General features: G+C 40.2%; 1 protein-coding gene across 5 annotated transcripts in view; it reads left to right on the top strand.

Annotated features, from left to right (window-relative positions):
- Positions 1-21569, top strand: part of Eaat1 (Excitatory amino acid transporter 1) — a 349192-nt gene that overhangs the window by 311565 nt on the left and 16058 nt on the right. For 2 of the 5 annotated variants that reach the window (XM_070091619.1, XM_070091616.1), the window contains exons 7-8: positions 14661-14693; positions 18425-18611. In XM_070091619.1, the coding sequence (XP_069947720.1) occupies positions 14661-14693; positions 18425-18611 (220 nt within the window). Of the gene's footprint in view, positions 1-13432; positions 13478-14660; positions 14694-18424; positions 18612-21569 lie in introns of all 5 variants that reach the window. The other 3 variants (XM_070091618.1, XM_070091615.1, XM_070091617.1) reach the window with 2 other exon arrangements.

The following is a 21569-nucleotide window of genomic DNA, read 5'->3' as shown; positions in this document are numbered from 1 at the left end:
CCTTACTGCCCTCGCTCCCACACTGCTCTCTTCCCTCCCACGCTGCTGCCTTTGCTGCTGCCTTTCTTCCCTCCCTCCCACGCTGCTCCCTTTCTTCCCTCCCTCCCACGCTGCTCCATTCCTTCCCTCCCTCCCACGCTGCTCCCTTCCCTCCCTCCCTCCCTCCCTCCCACACTACTCCCTCCCTTCCTAGCCTCCACGTTCATCTTCGGTAATTTCTCACTTTCCCATCCGTACCTTCCATTTCTTCTTCCGTTAATTACACTGCTATCCCACGTACCCCATCCCCCACCTTCCATCCATCCAATACTTCCCTCCCCATACCCCTTTCCACAACCCCAGTCCCCATGCCCCTATCTCCCTATTCCCATCTCCCTACCCTAATTACACTTCCTCCATCCCTCTACCCACATCTCATTCTCTTCCTTTACACCATCTTTTTCTTCCCCACCCATCTTCCTCCCCGCTCCACCTACCTACTGAGGCTCCTATCGCCAGCCTTCAGCACATATCTCCAACATATTCACTATCAGTCATTATCAACTCACCGTCAGGCAGGAACAGTACTCACCTTCAACATGAATCCCATCTTCATTATTACTACTATCATTAACATTACTATCATTATCAACATCATTACTGTCATTATTATTAACGTCACGCATAATCATTATTAACGTCACCATTATCGTTATTAACACTATCACTATTAACATCTACAATCATTATTATTAACATCTATAATCATTATTAACATAACCGTTATTATAATTAATATTACCATTATTAATAACATCTTTATTTTAAGTGTCGAATAGGTAAAACTGGTCAATTGGCAAGAACTCGTTTAAAATTTTCTCTTATACGTTTAAAGATATATTTTTTTTCATTTATGTTAATGTAAAAATTATTAATTTTGTACCAAAAGTACTTTAGAAAACTTACCTAACCTTATTATAAGTGAAATTTAATTTAGCCTAATCCAACTTAATATATTTTAGATAAGTAAAACTGGTCAATTGGCAAGAACTCGTTTAAAATTTTCTCTTATACGTTTAAAGATATATTTTTTTTCATTTATGTTAATGTAAAAATTATTAATTTTGTACCAAAAGTACTTTAGAAAACTTACCTAACCTTATTATAAGTGAAATTTAATTTAGCCTAATCCAACTTAATATATTTTAGATAAGTTTAAAATAATTTAATAATAAACAAACACAATTAATTAAATATATATTTCTCGTTAGGTTCAGAAGGATTTTTGCGAAATTATTGCATACACAAATTTTCGCTTGTCTTATTCGGCAAGAAGAGTGTTGCTATTTAATCCAAAATCGCAAGTTTTACCTGCTCGGCACGACACACACACACACACACACATGTATGTGTGTATATATATGCATCATGTATATGTTTATGTATATATATGTATATATATATATATATATGATATACATATTTATATATATATATATATATATATATAATATAATACATTGCGTGAGTGCGTGCATTACGATACAACACAGTAGATCTGAATATCATGGATTCACAGTTTATCTTGAGTAAGTAAGAATCATGGAGGGTACAAGTATGTCGAGAAAGCATGTGGCCTCATTAAGGTGGAGGGGCATGGAAGTAACTTCAGTTACTATACGCCTGTGGACTTTCCCCAGGTATCTTATATGTTGGTGTACTCAACTGATGCCGGGAGGAAGGTTTCATAAGAAATAATGGTATCGGGCTTCCATTGGCCTTGTGAGAGGTTGAAAATTATTTTTAAGAAGAGCGTAGCTTCAGGGATTTTCCTTTTGAGAGGACATAATATTTTGTGTCAGATATTTGTACCGTCTCAGTACTTACCGTGTATGGTTTACCTAACATACTGAAAAATGACTGATAATATCTGATGTTTTTTTCGTATTCGGTGATGCTTGTATTTAGGTTTCTCAGAGTCTGTCCTGTGTACGAAGAGCTGATACTTTTAAAAGGATTTTGTAAACTCGTGTATACAGTGTGGGTAGAGAGAGGCTTCACAGTGTGGGTAGAGAGAGGCTTCACAGTGTGGGTAGAGAGAGGCTTCACAGTGTGGGTAGAGAGAGGCTTCACAGTGTGGGTAGAGAGAGGCTTTACAGTGTGGGTAGAGAGAGGCTTCACAGTGTGGGTAGAGAGAGGCTTCACAGTGTGGGTAGAGAGAGGCTTCACAGTGTGGGTAGAGAGAGGCTTCACAGTGTGGGTAGAGAGAGGCTTCACAGTGTGGGTAGAGAGAGGCTTCACAGTGTGGGGAGAGAGAGGCTTCACAGTGTGGGTAGAGAGAGGCTTCACAGTGTGGGGAGAGAGAGGCTTCACAGTGTGGGTAGACAGAGGCTTCACAGTGTGGGTAGAGAGAGGCTTCATACCTTCCTTGGAAATATTGTTGCCGATTTTGTTGAGGCAAAATTGTAACTACTTTAGTGAGGTTCCTCGGGACGTTCTTAAGAGGCACGTAAGTTCCTCCGTCTTCTAAAATCTTGTATTTTTGCACGGTACAGAATTCTGAAAAAATTATTTGTGTTCTCATGAGCGGGATGCTACAAAGTTTTGTTAGCTTTAGCTGCACGTGGTTGGCTAAGTCGTCCCGTAGCTCAGTAGGTAGCGCAATAAGCTTGCACACTAAGTGTCCTTGGTTCGATCCCAGGTACGGGTGGAAACACTGGACGTGTTTCTTTACACCTGCTGTCCCTGTTTACCTAGAAGCAGTAGGTATCTGGGTATTAGCCGACTGGTGTGGGTGGCATCCTGGGAGTGGTAGTATACCTCAGACAGAGATTGGGCTTTGAAATGAGCTGAGGTAGGATAGCAGCTCTTACCCTATAAAATCGAGTTATATATATAAATAAAACATGTTAAGCATCCAAGCCGCTGGTATTGAGTATGTGAGAGCTCTCTCTCTTTGCCCAAGTGTTCAGAGCTACAGATCCTCATGGCTCCTAACAGTAACACAGAGGATCCTGAATCTTTGTTCTATTTTCATTCCATGTAGGTTTTTCCCGTTTCTCTCTCTCCCTTTCTCTCTCTCTCTCTCTAGTTCTGACGCGGGTTTTACTCATATGAAGACTTACTCAGTGAAGCTTTTTGTCATACAACTGAGGAGTAAGGCCTCAGTTGTCATACAGCTGAGGAGTAAGGTCTCAGTTGTCATACAGCTGAGGAGTAAGGTCTCAGTTGTCATACAACTGAGGAGTAAGGTCTCAGTTGTCATACAGCTGAGGAGTAAGGCCTCAGTTGTCATACAGCTGAGGAGTAAAGCCTCAGTTGTCATACAGCTGAGGAGTAAGGCCTCAGTTGTCATACAGCTGAGGAGTAAGGCCTCAGTTGTCATACAGCTGAGGAGTAAGGCCTCAGTTGTCATACAGCTGAGGAGTAAGGCCTCAGTTGTCATACAGCTGAGGAGTAAGGCCTCAGTTGTCATACAGCTGAGGAGTAAGGCCTCAGTTGTCATACAGCTGAGGAGTAATGCCTCAGTTGTCATACAGCTGAGGAGTAAGGCCTCAGTTGTCATACAAAATCTCCTTACCTTTTTAAGAATGCAGTGTTAGCGCTCAGTATAAGTTTATAAGTATAGAAGGGTGAGTGCGGAAGGGAAAAGGTACGATGGTTGGGATGATGAGGTAAGGACGGTGGTAAGGAAGAAAAAGTTAGCAAATGAGAGGTTTTTTTACAATGTAGTAGTGATAATACGGAAGGTGGAGTATATGGACAGTCAGAGAGCGGTTAAAGAATGGTGAGGGGAATGCAACAGGAAAGCTAGAGAGAGTGGGTGAGGTTTTATCAACAACCTTTGCTGAGAATAAAAAGTTCTGGAGCGAGATCAATAAATTGAAAGCCTTAAGAACAAATGAATGGATTTAGCCGTCAAAAACAAAAGAGGAATTTTTAGATGGGGAGGTGGAGGTACTGGGAAGATGGAGCGAATATTTTGATGAGTTGTTGAAAGTTTTGAAAGAATGGAAGGTGATTCCATGTATTGCACAAGGAAGTATAACATTTAGTAGAAGTAAGGAAGAGTCAAATGTGAGTGCGGGAAAAGTACATCAGGCAGAGGGTAGGGTGAAAGAGAGTAAAGCAGTTGGAATAGGTTAGGTTAAGTAAGGTTCGTCAGGAAACAGAACAGGTGTTTCCTGACACAGATCTTAGTCATATGATGACCCGCCGTTGGAGCTTTTGGTCATCTGACCGAGTCCTTCCGCTGGCTTATCGGTCCACCCCCTTTAAAAATTATGGTTATACTTACAACCTTTTTTTTTTTTTTATCAACAGTTGGGATGGGATCAAGATAGAAATGTTAAAAGCAGATGAGATATAGTTTTGGAGTTGCTAGTGCATTTGTTCAAAAATGTATATGGTAGGGAAGGTACCTATGTGCTGACAGAGAACCTGAATAGTTTCTTTTGTATAAGAGGAAAAAGGTAGAAGAGTGTGAAAATTATAAGGGAATAAGCCTGAGTATCGTAGGATTATAATTGAAAGAATAAACGTGATTATAATTGAAAGAATAAACGTAAAACAGAAAGAAGGACTGTTGATGAACAAGCAGGTATTAGGAAGGGTAGGTGACGTGTAGACTAAGTGTTTACATTGAACACTCCTGGATCTCCCACTCTCTCCCCGCAACACAGCAAACTCCTGACGATGCGTTGTTCAGGGGAACGATTCTCTCCAGTTGTTTCCCTGAACGAATCTGCTGGGATTTCCAACTCTATATCTTCATCATTGCAAGCTCCTGATGTGTTGATTGCAACTCGAAAGGCCTAGAGCTATCATTCATTACCCCCTGCGTGGTTATTTTGCACCTTTTATCGCTCGTTCGCGAGATATACTCCATATACTCTTCCCTCCTTGCATCACTTCTACTTTGTAAAAACTTCTCATATGCTAACTTTTTCTCCCTTACTACTCTCTTTACATCATCATTCCACCAATCGCTCCTCTTCCCTCCTGCACCCCCCCCCCCCTTACAGGAAAGTGGGTGCAGGAGGGAAGAGGAGCGATTGGTGGAATGATGATGTAAAGAGAGTAGTAAGGGAGAAAAAGTTAGCATATGAGAAGTTTTTACAAAGTAGAAGTGATGCAAGGAGGGAAGAGTATATGGAGAAAAAGAGAGAAGTTAAGAGAGTGGTGAAGCAATGTAAAAAGAGAGCAAATGAGAGAGTGGGTGAGATGTTATCAACAAATTTTGTTGAAAATAAGAAAAAGTTTTGGAGTGAGATTAACAAGTTAAGAAAGCCTAGAGAACAAATGGATTTGTCAGTTAAAAATAGGAGAGGAGCGTTATTAAATGGAGAGTTAGAGGTATTGGGAAGATGGAAGGAATATTTTGAGGAATTGTTAAATGTTGATGAAGATAGGGAAGCTGTGATTTCGTGTATAGGGCAAGGAGGAATAACATCTTGTAGGAGTGAGGAAGAGCCAGTTGTGAGTGTGGGGGAAGTTCGTGAGGCAGTAGGTAAAATGAAAGGGGGTAAGGCAGCCGGGATTGATGGGATAAAGATAGAAATGTTAAAAGCAGGTGGGGATATAGTTTTGGAGTGGTTGGTGCAATTATTTAATAAATGTATGGAAGAGGGTAAGGTACCTAGGGATTGGCAGAGAGCATGCATAGTTCCTTTGTATAAAGGCAAAGGGGATAAAAGAGAGTGCAAAAATTATAGGGGGATAAGTCTGTTGAGTGTACCTGGTAAAGTGTATGGTAGAGTTATAATTGAAAGAATTAAGAGTAAGACGGAGAATAGGATAGCAGATGAACAAGGAGGCTTTAGGAAAGGTAGGGGGTGTGTGGACCAGGTGTTTACAGTGAAACATATAAGTGAACAGTATTTAGATAAGGCTAAAGAGGTCTTTGTGGCATTTATGGATTTGGAAAAGGCGTATGACAGGGTGGATAGGGGGGCAATGTGGCAGATGTTACAAGTGTATGGTGTAGGAGGTAGGTTACTGAAAGCAGTGAAGAGTTTTTACGAGGATAGTGAGGCTCAAGTTAGAGTATGTAGGAAAGAGGGAAATTTTTTCCCAGTAAAAGTAGGCCTTAGACAAGGATGTGTGATGTCACCGTGGTTGTTTAATATATTTATAGATGGGGTTGTAAGAGAAGTAAATGCGAGGGTCTTGGCAAGAGGCGTGGAGTTAAAAGATAAAGAATCACACACAAAGTGGGAGTTGTCACAGCTGCTCTTTGCTGATGACACTGTGCTCTTGGGAGATTCTGAAGAGAAGTTGCAGAGATTGGTGGATGAATTTGGTAGGGTGTGCAAAAGAAGAAAATTAAAGGTGAATACAGGAAAGAGTAAGGTTATGAGGATAACAAAAAGATTAGGTGATGAAAGATTGAATATCAGATTGGAGGGAGAGAGTATGGAGGAGGTGAACGTATTCAGATATTTGGGAGTGGACGTGTCAGCGGATGGGTCTATGAAAGATGAGGTGAATCATAGAATTGATGAGGGAAAAAGAGTGAGTGGTGCACTTAGGAGTCTGTGGAGACAAAGAACTTTGTCCTTGGAGGCAAAGAGGGGAATGTATGAGAGTATAGTTTTACCAACGCTCTTATATGGGTGTGAAGCGTGGGTGATGAATGTTGCAGCGAGGAGAAGGCTGGAGGCAGTGGAGATGTCATGTCTGAGGGCAATGTGTGGTGTGAATATAATGCAGAGAATTCGTAGTTTGGAAGTTAGGAGGAGGTGCGGGATTACCAAAACTGTTGTCCAGAGGGCTGAGGAAGGGTTGTTGAGGTGGTTCGGACATGTAGAGAGAATGGAGCGAAACAGAATGACTTCAAGAGTGTATCAGTCTGTAGTGGAAGGAAGGCGGGGTAGGGGTCGGCCTAGGAAGGGTTGGAGGGAGGGGGTAAAGGAGGTTTTGTGTGCGAGGGGCTTGGACTTCCAGCAGGCATGCGTGAGCGTGTTTGATAGGAGTGAATGGAGACAAATGGTTTTTAATACTTGACGTGCTGTTGGAGTGTGAGCAAAGTAACATTTATGAAGGGATTCAGGGAAACCGGCAGGCCGGACTTGAGTCCTGGAGATGGGAAGTACAGTGCCTGCACTCTGAAGGAGGGGTGTTAATGTTGCAGTTTAAAAACTGTAGTGTAAAGCACCCTTCTGGCAAGACAGTGATGGAGTGAATGATGGTGAAAGTTTTTCTTTTTCGGGCCACCCTGCCTTGGTGGGAATCGGCCGGTGTGATAATAAAAATAAAAAATATATATATATATATATATATATATATATATATATATATATATATATATATAATGGTTAATTCGAATAAGTAAAGCTCTAAGGCTTGTTAACGTAGGTTGTTAACCATGAGTTACATTCTAGTTTTTGTTATGGGTCATGTTTCATGAGGTGATGTATGCTTGCTGTTATTACACCACCACTGATGGAAAGGCAAATGATAATGCTACATGTGCAGGATGCTTGGTCTACGTGTAGTTGTATCTCTTTCTGCTATAACATCCAGAATGTGATAAAATGTTCGTCACGTGAAAATTGGCCTCACTCCCAGAGAAAAATTAACTGTAGTTTTGCGTTTTTTATAAACTTTTTTTTTTATTATGAGCAAAAATTAACCTAGCAACCTAACTTTGAAAAAATTGACAAAATAATATCGTTTAATTTATCTAACCTATACTGAGTAGAGGATGATAACGCAGATAGTCATGTAAGCTCAGTGTTACATTGTATATACTACATTGGCAGTGAATGTAGGAAATGTAGAGATGTCAATAGCCTCTTAACAAAGTTACTTGCTGCTCCATCTGCTCCTCAAGGAAGGTTCCTTGATGTTGGTGAGGGGCTCTTGATTTAGGGAACTGGATCTGTGCTCCAGTTCCCCGAATTAAGCCTGAATGCCTTCCACATCCCCCCCCCCAGGCGGTGTATAATCCTCCGGGTTTAGCGCTTCCCCCTTGATTATAATAATAATGCTCCATCTGCACTGCTCTGTTCTCATGAGGCTTTCTGTATGTTCATAATTATGTAGCGTTACTGTCCTCAAGATAAATACGGGTGCACCAGGAACTAGGCTCTTGGACGACAAAATCAATTTTATCTAATATATGATGTCCAGCGACCATACCTTCACAAATTCGGCGTCACATTAGAAGATTTTATAAATATAATTTTTGACATGTACACACCAAACGTATTCTAAGCTATCCATTTTCTAGGTGGGAAACCAACTCATACCTAGATTTAGATTCTTGATTTCCAGTCACTGCATTTGCAAAATGTACAATAATCAGAAATCCCATACGATGTGCAGCATTTTGGAAAAGGCTTTCACTACCTTGTGCAACATCTGCCCTCAACCTCCCACAACATCTCTCAACGTTGCACATCTTCCCTCAGCCTCCCACATCGTCCCTCAACCTCCCACAACATCCTCCCTCAACCTCTCCTATTGATTAGTAGGTAAGCTTATTCAGGTATACACAAATACAGTTACATAGATTATCATACATAGCATATGTGTAGAGAACCTGGGATAACCTATAAAAGCAAAAGACTCGGCAGGAGATGCAACATTCCCCCGATGAAAAGCAGGGGCCCCACAAGTACACTGAGAGACAACATAATAAGTGTCCGGGGCCCAAGACTGTTCAGTTGCCTCCCAGTATACATAAGAGGGATTACCAATAGACCCCTGGCTGTCTTCAAGAAGGCACTGGACAGTCACCTAAAGTCAGTACCTGACCAACTGGGCTGTGGTTCGTATGTCAGCTTGCGTGCGGCCAGCAGTAACAGCCTGGTTGATCAGACCCTGATCCACCATGAGGCCTGGTCTCAGACCGGGCCGCGGGGGCGTTGACCCCCGAAACCCTCTCCAGGTAAACTCCAGGTAACCCATAAACGTCAAAGTGACTTATTTCCATTGAGATCCTTTAATCATGCGACGTTTGGTTACAAAAACAACAGAAAACGTATTTTTGCCCACAAATAAGTAAATTATAGTAATGCGATGACAGAGGGTTACCAAGAAACATTCAAGCCTACACAAGAGTATCACTCGTGGCAGGAGAATGGGTTGTAGAATGGGCTTTCTTCCCACGGTTGTCACACGAGAGGCAGCAGTAGCAGCAGCAGCAGCAGCAGCAGCAGCAGCAGCAGCAGCAGCAGCAGTACAAGTGAGAGTCACAAGTGTGTGTCCTCTCCAGTTACCCCTACGTCGGCCCGCTTGTTTTTGCTCAGCCCACTACTCTTGTTGCTCTTATAATGTGAGAAATGGTCTTGTTGGGTTATTTCCAGTGATGAGTTGTGCGCGGATATTGTATGTATGCGAAGCGCTGAACCCGTGTGGGTCAATGTTTAAAGATAGGTGGAATCTCAGTCCACCGTCTGCTTACTTGGAGGGCATTCCTAGGATCAACGCCCCCGCGGCCCGGTGCATGACCAGGCCTCCTGGTGGATCAGGGCCTGATCAACGAGGCTGTTACTGCTGTCCGCATCTAGTAAAAATTACGAACCACAGCCCGGCTGACCCGGCACTGACTTTAGGTATCTGTCCAGCTCCCTCTTGAAGGCAGCCAGGGGCCTATTGGTAATTCCCCTAGTGGCTGGTGAGAGGCTGTTGAACAGTCTTAGGACCCGGACACTTATTGTGTTTTCTCTTAGTGTACCAGTGGCGCCCCTACTTTTCACTGGGGGTATATTGCATCGCCTGCCAAGTCTTTTGCTTTCGCAGGGAGTGATTTCTGTGTGCAGATTAGGGACCAGTCCCTCCAGGATCTTCCAGGTGTATATTATGATGTATCTCTCTCGCCTGCGCTCCAATGAGTACAAGTCAAGTGCTTCCAGGCGTTCCCAGTAGTTAAGGCGTTTGATGGAACTTATACGTGCAGTAAAGGATCTGGTTACCTGGAGGTTACCTGGAGGTTATTCCGGGGATCAACGCCCCCGCGGCCCGGTCCATGACCAGGCCTCCCGATGGATCAGGGCCTGATCAACTAGGCTGTTACTGCTGGCCGCACGCAGTCCGACGTACGAGCCACAGCCCGGCTGAGTGACTTTAGGTATCTGTCCAGCTCTCTCTTGAAGGCAAGTTTATTGGCAATTCCCCTAATGCTTGATGGGAGGCTGTTGAACAGTTTTGGGCCCCGGACACTTATGGTGTTTTCTCTTAGTGTACCAATGGCGCCCCTACTTTTTATTGGCGGCATTTTGCATCGCCTGCCCAGTCTTTTACTTTCGTAGGGAGTATTTCTGTGTGCAGATTTGGGACCATTCCTTCCAAGATTTTCCAAGTGTAGATTATGATATATCTCGTTATCTCTGTACATTCTCTAAATCTTCAATTTCACCTGCCTTGAAGGTGGATGTTAATGTACAGCAGTATTCCAGCCTAGAGAGAACAAGTGATTTAAAAAGAATCATCATTGGCTTGGCATCTCTTGTCTTGAATGTTCTCGTTATCCATCCTATCAGCTTCCTCGCAGATGTGATAGTGGCATTGTTGTGGTCCTTGAAGGTGAAATCTTCGGACATTACCACTCCCAGGTCCTTCACATAACTTTTCCGCTCTATTGTGTGATTAGAGTTTGTAGTATACTCAGTTCTAGTTATTATTTCCTCCAGTTTTCCATAACGGAGTAGTTGGAATTTGTCTTCATTGTCTGTTACTTTGGTCTATTGTTTTATTAAGATTACCTGCCTGATGGATATGGGAGGCACAATAAAGTAGCCGCATCGACAGCAAAACCTAGAGCTAGAATTTACAGGAATTTAACCAGTGGGAGGAAGCCACACCGCCTGGCTTCACTGGGTTATCCTAGGATACTAACATCACTCATAGTCACCTGTTTGCATGTGTACCTGACCCCCATCTGTGTAAGATTGTAGCGTGCAGTTGGTTGTGAAAAACATTTTAACTTCAGTTAACTTAAGTTGTGACTGTAGGGACCTCGGGGAAGTTTTAGCAGAGTATTTACAACATTAATAATTTAATTGTAACTGATAATGGTTATTTTAACGTGTAATGTATTGTTGTGTGTATTATTTGTGCTAGTAGATTTTTTTTTACTTAGCTTTACCATATGTTTTTATGTATGGTTTATGCTTATTCTTATTGCCAAGCTTGCAGAGTAATTTACCAGATTAAAGCTCTGTCAGATCTCAGTTTCCTTTCGTTATTACATCCTTCCTTCCATCCATGGTTAATAATTCTTCATCTAAAGAATTCTATGAAATAAGTGAAAGGATGAACATTACTTGTATACTTCTCGTTTTGTTCTTTAATTGACGTATCAGTCAAAGTCATTCAGATCACAGAAGGTTACATTCTGATAAACACGTCCAGAGATTGATGTACTCAGTGAACACAAATGGACGGACACATTATGTCTCCTCCAGTGATTAATTCTGCAGCCCATCCTCACAATACAACATTCTTGAAAGAAATGGTCAAAATAATAACCATTAATTTTTAAAGGGGTGGAGGGGTAAGCCAGCGGAAGGCCTCGGTCAGATGACCAAAAGCTCCAGGAGCGGGTCATCATCTAAGACCCGCGTCAGGAAACACTTGTCCTGTTTCCTGACGAAGCTTACCCACCTAACATTCTTGGGATCTACAACGCTCTCAGGAACACAGCTTGTCTCGCGCTGCCAAACATAAGCCGCTTCTATTATGTTATTTCGTTATGGTCGGGTAGCTATATGTAAATATAGGTTAATACTTGTATACGTTATCCTATCTCCTGATAATCTTAACTATAGCAAAGAAAAATATTTTTTTTTGAAGAGGTTAATATCGCGAAGAATCTTGAAATTGTAAGTCATGTAAAAACACACGTACTGTTGGAAGGAGGAGTTGCCTTGCGGGTGTCAAGTATTGGGGTCGGAAGTATAGCGTGTTGGGAGGGAAGTGGATAAAATTAAATTTAACGAAGGTGAATATGAGCGTTAAAGTCATTCATCAAATAAGGGTTGTGTATGAGAATGCGAGTGGGTGGTCAGGTCACATATTTAGAGATGTTTTCCCACAAGGATCATTTTACTGCGAACTGTACTCACGTAATTGTACTCGCCTAGTTGCGTTGGCATGAGTCGATGAATAGCACCTGACCCCGTGCTATTTATCAACCAGTTTCACTGATTTCTGTCTGGGGAAGGGTAAAGTATGGTACAGTATCTAAAGTATGATACAGTCTCCCCGCATTTTTCTTTTCATATTAATCTGTCACCTTTTTCGTGGAACGCAATGTATTAAGGTTCGTAAGGCAGGACTTCCCTCTTTTAAAACAGTGCTGGTTGTCTTTCGTATATTCTCCATTCTCCAAATACTCAGCCATTCTCTTCATTACCTCTTCTATTATCATTGACAGAATTCGTGTCAAAAAATACGTCTATAATTCGGTGCTACTTGCGTGTTCCCTTGTTTGAACATTGGTATTACATTTTCTGTTTTGCATGATTTTGGTAGTTCATTATCCTGCTGTACTGTTGAAGATATTTGCTTAGAATGAAAACAGTGTTTCTGCTCCTTTCAGAACACTTGGAGATACATTAAAAGGTTCCATTTCGTTTGCTTCTGGAGATTCTAAAAACAAGTTGCAAAAGATGGAGAAATCTGGGATAGTTTATAAAAGAGAAATTAAATGTGAACATAAAAATTAGTATTGTGATGAGAGTAACCAAAAGGTTCAGGCAGTGATAAATTAAAATTTGGAGGAAGTAATGCATTTAGATATTTGGAAATGGACATGTTGGCCGGTTAGTCTGCGAAAGATGAGGTGAACTATAGAACAAACTAAAGGTAAAAATAGGTAGTATGTTGAGTTGTCTGTAGAAAGAAAGAAAGAAGTTTATCTATAAAAGCGAAAGGGGGAATGTATCTGAGAAAAGTCGTACCAAAACTTTGATGTGAGAGGCACTGGATCTAAACAGTGCAGTGAGGAGGAGGCTAGAGGCAGTGGATTCAGTTCCGACAGCCTGTCCCTATAAAGCACTTCCCTAATTTTTGGTAATAGTTTGGCTGCAAACCTTTGAATCATTTTCAGCTTCTGCACATGCTTGACCAAATGTGGGCTCCATGCTGGGGCCGCGAACTCAAGGATTGGTCTAACATAGATCGTATAAAGGATTGTTTAAGTTCTTGAATGCATTCCAGATGTTTCCTAATTTTACATATGCCTCTAATGTTATACGGTTTATTTGCAATTCTGATATAATTGGTATTATATTTACTCCAAGGTATTTTTTACTTTGTGTGTGTGTGTGTGTGTGTGTGTGTGTGTGTGTGTATAGAGAAAGAAGTACTTATTTACACATATCACAACATTTTACATTAGCAAAAATATAATTATCTTCTCATACATTTATTTCCTCATGCATGCCATGGTTGGCCTCCTGTTTGGCCACATTATCTATTAAATCAGTAAAACTTTACTTTGCAGGAAAAGAGGAATGGATAAGAAAATATAATTGGACAGAGGGTACATGTAAGTATTTCCACTGACGCAAGGTCGAAAGTTGCTCGACATGAAGGACTGTATCGTTGATTCTTTGATCAATGTTGTGTCTTCAGCCTCTTCTGTTTGCATTTAATAATTCTCTCCTACCAGTAGCTCTCTGCTATCCGTGACTCTTTACTACCAGTAGCTGTCTGCTGTCCGTGGCTCTGCTACACGTGGCTCTCTGCTATTCATGGCTTTCTATTACCAGTCCCGTGACTCTCTGCTACCTTCAGCCTCGATCCTGGCAACTCGTTCATTCTAAAATATCTGGGCAGACCTGTTCTATAGCTAACCTTGGATCAAGAGCACTTTACCAGAATCAAGGAACCATTTTTGAAGGGACCTGTCCCGTATCCTGCTCTCAGCTCACGTTATATAGAAATGGAGGCATTTTTATTATTTTGGTGTATATGATGGTGTTTCCTACTAGCATGGTAACAATGGTGGTGATAGTGGTGATGACAAGCGGTGCTATTAGCAGTGGTGGTGATGATAAGTAATGCTACTATTTGAGATATTGAAATAGAGGCGTTAGGGACAATTAGATGTGCTAAAAATGATGGTAATGATGAAGGACTGGGTTACTAATGGTGATGGTGATGAGAGGTGATAAGGCAGGTGATGGTCTTGAAGGGAACTAGTGGCTAACAACGTCTCTAGTATTCATTTCAGGATGCCTTCAGTATGTCAGCCATACCAGCAGGCCACTTAATTGGTCCTGAAGAATTGTCTCTCCTTAATATTTTCTTAAATGTGTCTAAGCTCCTGGTATAGTCGATGAACTTTTCTTCGTATTCGTGGTATTTTCAGCAGATTGTGTGTTCTTTCTTCCCAGTAAGCTTGAGATGTGCTATATTTGCTTTCAGGGTAACATGCTTAATTAGTTATGTATATAAGTGTGATGGGAAGTATAATTTGGTAAGGCAAGGAAGAATCATCAGGCTGATGAATAATGTGCTTTCACACTTAACCTCCTCTAAGTCACGGTACATTGTCTATCACAGCTTTGTGTAGTTTGTTTCAGATATTATGATATACAAAAATTATCATCAGTTAATTTAAGTACATTTACTTTCAATGCAAATTTGTGTAGATTTGTACCGTAGACCTGGAGGTCACTCAAGCAATATTGTCATTGTTAGTGCCTTCACTCTAACCTGTTTTACAGGCTTTCTTTCTTACAACTTGACGGAGGATGAACGTAAGTATATTACATGTGTGTCAAAATGTGTAATATATGCCTGCTATATGTACCGTAGGCTTCCAGCAAAATTTATTTTCATCATACGTAGTTCAAAAGTAGCTGGTATTGGTTATGGCTCAATTCACAGAAGCCTAATAGCAAGATACATTTGTATTCAATTTTTTTTTAGATTAGTTTCATACTATATGCTAGATAATTATGAGGGAGGATACTTGAGTGAAAGACGCCTACTTGGGTTCTCTCTTCTTGTGATGCACCTCAAGGAATGCCACGACACATCACAGTAATATGCAACGTTGAGGCACATCTCTGGTGGGGACCAAAATCACTTCCCGAAACGTAAGCTGCCCCCTTCACTAAAGGACTTCAATTACAATCATTTTATTTGCACTGCACAGATTTCTTAAGCACTTGCACACGAAATGATAATCCAGATTAGCACTTTTTTTTAAGTATATCACGCTTCCTTAGACCACTAAATGTGGCACACCACTTGAGCATAGGTGAGGCACTGAAGCACTTGCTTATATTATCCACTAGGATATATAGTCCCTCATCTGGCTTAGCTCCGAGTTTGTTCTTGGCTTATTTTATTACGTTCCAATTCTCAACTGAAATCCTCTTTTATTTCAATTTCCCATGTCACCTGCAGCTCCATAGCAGATTCCTTTGTGTTGAAATTGAAATCAGACCTAAAAATCGCACAGCCTATTACAGAAATACCATATCACGAAACTCGTCTCTGCTTCGATATTTATTACCTTTAAGCATGATAGTCATAGAATGTTACTCAGCAACCCATCCCAACCTTGTGGTCATGACTTACTTTCTAGACCAGAATGTATTAAGAGCTTTTCCTTAGACTAGGAACTAAAAAGCTTTATATCTCCATTGGTTGTAAAAATTCAAATGACAACTTGAGGAATGTGGACACGAATGCGTTCACTTAGGACGCCTTTCTTGAAAACATTTCGATCACTGGATCTTGATTGCCTAAAATACTTATATATGAAGTGATCAAAGTACAAGGACTGAAACGTTTTCAATAATGGCTTCCTAACTCCTTAGTGAATGTATTTGTGTTCATTTCATTCATTTATCCATAGAAAGAAAGTATGCAAAGCCAGGCTTTATTCTGACGACGTTTCGTTCAGTGTTGAGCTTTATAAAGTCATATTTATCAAGACTTACTTGGTAAAACTCAACACTGAGAGAAACATCGTCAAAAAATACTTGCTCTGCAGTCTCTCTCTCTACCATACTTGTTAGTAACCTTAGTCAAAAAACTAGCGAGCATGTCAAAAATTATATATCCAAGTACTCCCCCCCCCCTCCTTCCAATACACTTCATGTTACAGAAATTTAATATTTAAGGTTCATCCAGACTTATGTGCCAGTTTAAACCCCAAAGTTTCAGCGTTTTAAATCAAATTGATCCTCATAAAAATATGTTCTTGAGAAAGTGACATGAATTAAATTTTGTCTTTTCATTTAATTTAGTTACGCATCCCGGGTATGTTGCAGTTGTAAAAAAATGTGTTCAAAAAAGAAATCTAGGATTTATTTTTTTTTCAAATTGGAGTATTATTCATATATAAACTATGTAACAATGTACAATATATCCAAAAAAAAAAAACTCTCTGAGTTGATGTAGAAATTTGATTTATTAAAACTTTATGTACTAGATGATTTATTAGTTCTAGATATCAGTGATTATTCAAGACATTCATTTTTTTTATAAAGGAAAGTTTTTGTCCGTGAATAATTTAAATTAAATTAGTCTTTCTGGTAAACTAATTTATGTGTAATTATTATAAATTTGTTTACCGATGCTTTAGAAAATATCAAACAAACATTTTCTTGATTGTGTAAAGATATTACAGCATTATTAACACAGTGTAGTGGAAATCCATAGTTACAATCACATCCGTCCATCCAAAGGACAAAAGCTGTCGAGGTGGAACTCCATGATAATGATACAGAGGAAGCTTTTATCGGGGCAACATTTAGCTCTGTTTAGATCTTTAATATATAATTTCTTATAATAGAAACATCTGCAACTCATCTTTGTTTTCGTACGTCTCGGCAATACGCTTTTTGCATCCATTTTATTTAGGCTTCTAAGCAGTGCTGGGCTTGTTTTGCTAAACAAAAGCTTGTATCGAAACGAAAGGAACAATACAGAACTGGAAAGCATTGAAAAAAATATACAAGTAAACGAAGAATCTGACTGGGGGATTTGACTCAAATAGGTTAATGAACCTTATAAAGTATCACTCTGGATACTGAAAGTCTTCATTCGTTAAGATGTCCAATGTTTGACGAGGGTTCTGCCATGCTTCTGATAAATGTATTAAATATATATAGACAGGGTATCCTGGGCCTTAAGTTAAAGACCAGCATCCATTCCATGTTTCCCGTATATCATAGCTGTTAACAGTCAAACATATATAATAGTCAATAATAAGAAAAGCTGATGGCGCTCTTAGAAAACACCAACTTCTTCACAGCCTCAGCGCTGTTGTAGTCATGAAACAATACTGCTTCTCATATCTTCCACCGACCTTTAAATGATCATGTTGAGAGTGAGTAACAAGTGCAACATTTCAAGGGTCACTTCTGGGGCATATATTGTAAAATGATCTGCTTAAGAGGCTAGACAGGTACCTACATGCTCTTGTCTTGAAAAGCTTTAAGAGCACAACTAGAGAACCGCAAGAATATTTAGAAAAACTACATACTTGTTGAGCTCCAAGAAGTTTAAAGTAAGAAACTGGTGATAAAATATGTCCCGGGAGTGAAATAATTCACAGAAGTCGTACAAGAAAACTTGAGAGTGGAAATTAAAAATGAACTTCCCCGTAGGACTTTAAAGAGGAAATAGACGAAGGACTTTTGATCGAAGGAACTGGAGCTACACTCTCCTCCTTATTTTAATCAAAACTTATATCCTCCCATTCCCCAAGAACTGTATGACTCCAACGGGTTTAGTGTTTTTCGACAGAAGCAGTCATACAAGATAAATGCAGCAATATACATTAACATAGAATTACTCTTTTTTATTTCTTATATATTTATTATTCATTTCTTATTTATTTATTACGAGTATTTAGCACCAGTGTGAAGTCCCCCACTTAGAAAACACAAAACAAAATTTGGAAAATACTGAAGTATGTCACCAGACTGTTACCGGAAGTCCAAGGTATTAACACTGAATCAAGACTACAAGAACTTATGAAATACTTTGAGGTAGAGCCAGGACAAAGAGATAAAGGAAAAGATCTTGTGTGAGGAGAGACAGAAGGTAACTGAACAACTGTACGCACCAAACAAGTGTTGCAATGCTTCCTCTTTCTCCCGTACATAGTTTTGCAATAGTAATTTAAGCGTTAGTCTATTTGAAGTTAAAAATAGGTAATTAGGATCACACAAATTGGTAACCTCCAATAAAGTCATTGTTAAACTTTCAGGTTTTAAATAATATCCATGATGTTTTAATGCCATAGATATTGTGAATGGAATTAAGATTTATTAAGTTTTTTTTGTTTGCAGTAAATTAACTACTTCAGTCTAAAACAATTGAATATAAAGGAAATTCTTCAAAAAGCCTATTTTTTCTGTGATCGCCAGTAAACTCCTCTTTAACTGTTTTCAAATTAGACTCATGACTGTATGGTTACTCTGATCTATATGGGATTGTACAAGGTCTTCCTTTTGCGTGTTAACAGTGCCGCCCAAGGCTGAGTGGGAACTGGGGACAGAGCACACCAGAGCTCTGAACATCATGGGTCTGGTGAGCTTCGCCACTCTGCTCGGCTTGGCACTCTCAACACTGGGAGCCAAGGGCAAACCTCTCCTGGATTTCTTCCACTCGCTCTCCGACGCCTCCATGGTCATCACCTCCTGGCTCATCTGGTGAGTAAACTATGTACTATATATATATATATATATATATATATATATATATATATATATATATATATATATATATATATATATATATATATATATATATATGCAATAAGATCACAGTAAACAGGTGATTTCAGAATATGCAAAACAACCACTCTGAAAGAATAGAGAAATTCCAAACGCTTTCGTGACTACTCACATTATCAAGGAACTTGATAATGTGAGTAGTCACGAAAGCGCTTGGAATTTCTCTATTCTTTCAGAGTTGATGTTTTGTATTTATATATATATATATATATATATATATATATATATATATATATATATATATATATATATATATATATATATATATATATTCTTCTATTGTCCATGGGGAAGTGGAAAAGAATCTTTCCTCCGTAAGCCATGCGTGTCGTATGAGGCGACTAAAATGCCGGGAGCAATGGGCTAGTAACCCCTTCTCCTGTAGACATTTACTAAAAAAGAGAAGAAGAAAAACTTTATAAAACTGGGATGCTTGAATGTGCGTGGATGTAGTGCAGATGACAAGAAACAGATGATTGCTGATGTTATGAATGAAAAGAAGGTGGATGTCCTGGCCCTAAGCGAAACAAAGCTGAAGGGGGTACCTGGAGTTTACCTGGAGAGAGTTTCGGGGGTCAACGCCCCCGCGGCCCGGTCTGTGACCAGGCCTCCTGGTGGATCAGCGCCTGATCAACCAGGCTGTTGCTGCTGGCTGCACGCAAACTAACGTACGAGCCACAGCCCGGCTGATCAGGAACTGACTTTAGGTGCTTGTCCAGTGCCAGCTTGAAGACTGCCAGGGGTCTGTTGGTAATCCCCCTTATGTGTGCTGGGAGGCAGTTGAACAGTCTCGGGCCCCTGACACTTATTGTATGGTCTCTTAACGTGCTAGGGACACCCCTGCTTTTCATTGGGGGGATGGTGCATCGTCTGCCAAGTCTTTTGCTTTCGTAGTGAGTGATTTTCGTGTGCAAGTTCGGTACTAGTCCCTCTAGGATTTTCCAGGTGTATATAATCATGTATCTCTCCCTCCTGCGTTCCAGGGAATACAGGTTTAGAAACCTCAAGCGCTCCCAGTAATTGAGGTGTTTTATCTCCGTTATGCGCGCCGTGGCTCATTACTTTGTAATTTGTTCATGACTATAACCATGTATAGGAGTGAGGCTGATTCATTACCTTTGTAACTTGCCATAATTGTGACCAGGGGAGTTTCGGTGGGGGGAAATAAATGGGATTAAATCTGGAGTATCTGAGAGAGTTAGAGCAAAGGAAGGGGTAGCAGTAATGTTGAAGGATCAGTTATGGAAGGAGAAAAGAGAATATGAATGTGTAAATTCAAGAATTATGTGGATTAAAGTAAAGGTTCGATGCGAAAAGTGGGTCATAATAAGCATGTATTCACCTGGAGAAGAGAGGAATGCAGAGGAGAGAGAGAGATTTTGGGAGATGTTAAGTGACTGTATAGGAGCCTTTGAACCAAGTGAGAGAGTAATTGTGGTAGGGGACCTGAATGCTAAAGTAGGAGAAACTTTTAGAGAGGGTGTGGTAGGTAAGTTTGGGGTGCCAGGTGTAAATGATAATGGGAGCCCTTTGATTGAGCTTTGTATAGAAAGGGGTTAAGTTATAGGTAATACATATTTTAAGAAAAAAGAGGATAAATAAGTATACAAGATATGATGAAGGGCGAAATGACAGTAGTTTGTTGGATTATGTATTGGTAGATAAAAGACTGTTGAATAGACTTCAGGATGTGCATGTATATAGAGGGGCCACGGATATATCAGATCACTTTCTAGTTGTAGCTACACTGAGAGTAAAAGGTAGATGGGATACAAGGAGAATAGAAGCATCAGGGAAGAGAGAGGTGAAGGTTTATAAACTAAAAGAGGAGGCAGTTATGGTAAGATATAAACAGCTATTGGAGGATAGATGGGCTAATGAGAGCATAGGCAATGGGGTCGAACAGGTATGGAGTAGGTTTAAAAATGTAGTGTTAGAGTGTTCAGCAGAAGTTTGTGGTTACAGGAAAGTGGGTGCGGGAGGGAAGAGGAGCGATTGGTGGAATGATGATGTAAAGAGAGTAGTAAGGGAGAAAAAGTTAGCATATGAGAAGTTTTTACAAAGTAGAAGTGATGCAAGGAGGGAAGAGTATATGGAGAAAAAGAGAGTGGTGAAGCAATGTAAAAAGAGAGCAAATGAGAGAGTGGGTGAGACGTTATCAACAAATTTTGTTGAAAATAAGAAAAAGTTTTGGAGTGAGATATACAAGTTAAGGAAACCTAGAGAACAAATGGATTTGTCAGTTAAAAATAGGAGAGGAGAGTTATTAAATGGAGAGTTAGAGGTATTGGGAAGATGGAGGGAATATTTTGAGGAATTGTTAAATGTTGATGAAGATAGGGAAGCTGTGATTTCGTGTATAGGGCAAGGAGGAATAACATCTTGTAGGAGTGAGGAAGAGCCAGTTGTGAGTGTGGGGGAAGTTCGTGAAGCAGTAGGTAAAATGAAAGGGTTGATAAGGCAGCCGGGATTGATGGGAAAAAGATAGAAATGTTAAAAGCAGGTGGAGATATAGTTTTGGAGTGGTAGGTGCAATTATTTAATAAATGCATGGAAGAGGGTAAGGTACCTAGGGATTGGCAGAGAGCATGCATAGTTCCTTTGTATAAAGGCAAAGGGGACAAAAGAGAGTGCAAAAATTATAGGGGGATAAGTCTGCTGAGTATACCTGGTAAAGTGAATGGTAGAGTTATTATTGAAAGAATTAAGAGTAAGACGGAGAATAGGATAGCAGATGAACAAGGAGGCTTTAGGAAAGGTAGGGGGTGTGTGGACCAGGTGTTTACAGTGAAACATGTAAGTGAAAAGTAATTAGATAAGGCTAAAGAGGTCTTTGTGGCATTTATGGATTTGGAAAAGGCGTATGACAGGGTG

The sequence above is a fragment of the Cherax quadricarinatus genome, chromosome 36 (assembly GCF_038502225.1).
Source record: "Cherax quadricarinatus isolate ZL_2023a chromosome 36, ASM3850222v1, whole genome shotgun sequence".
NCBI lineage: Eukaryota > Metazoa > Arthropoda > Malacostraca > Decapoda > Parastacidae > Cherax > Cherax quadricarinatus.
Note: the sequence above shows the minus strand (reverse complement) of the source record. Positions and strands in the feature narration are given on the sequence as shown.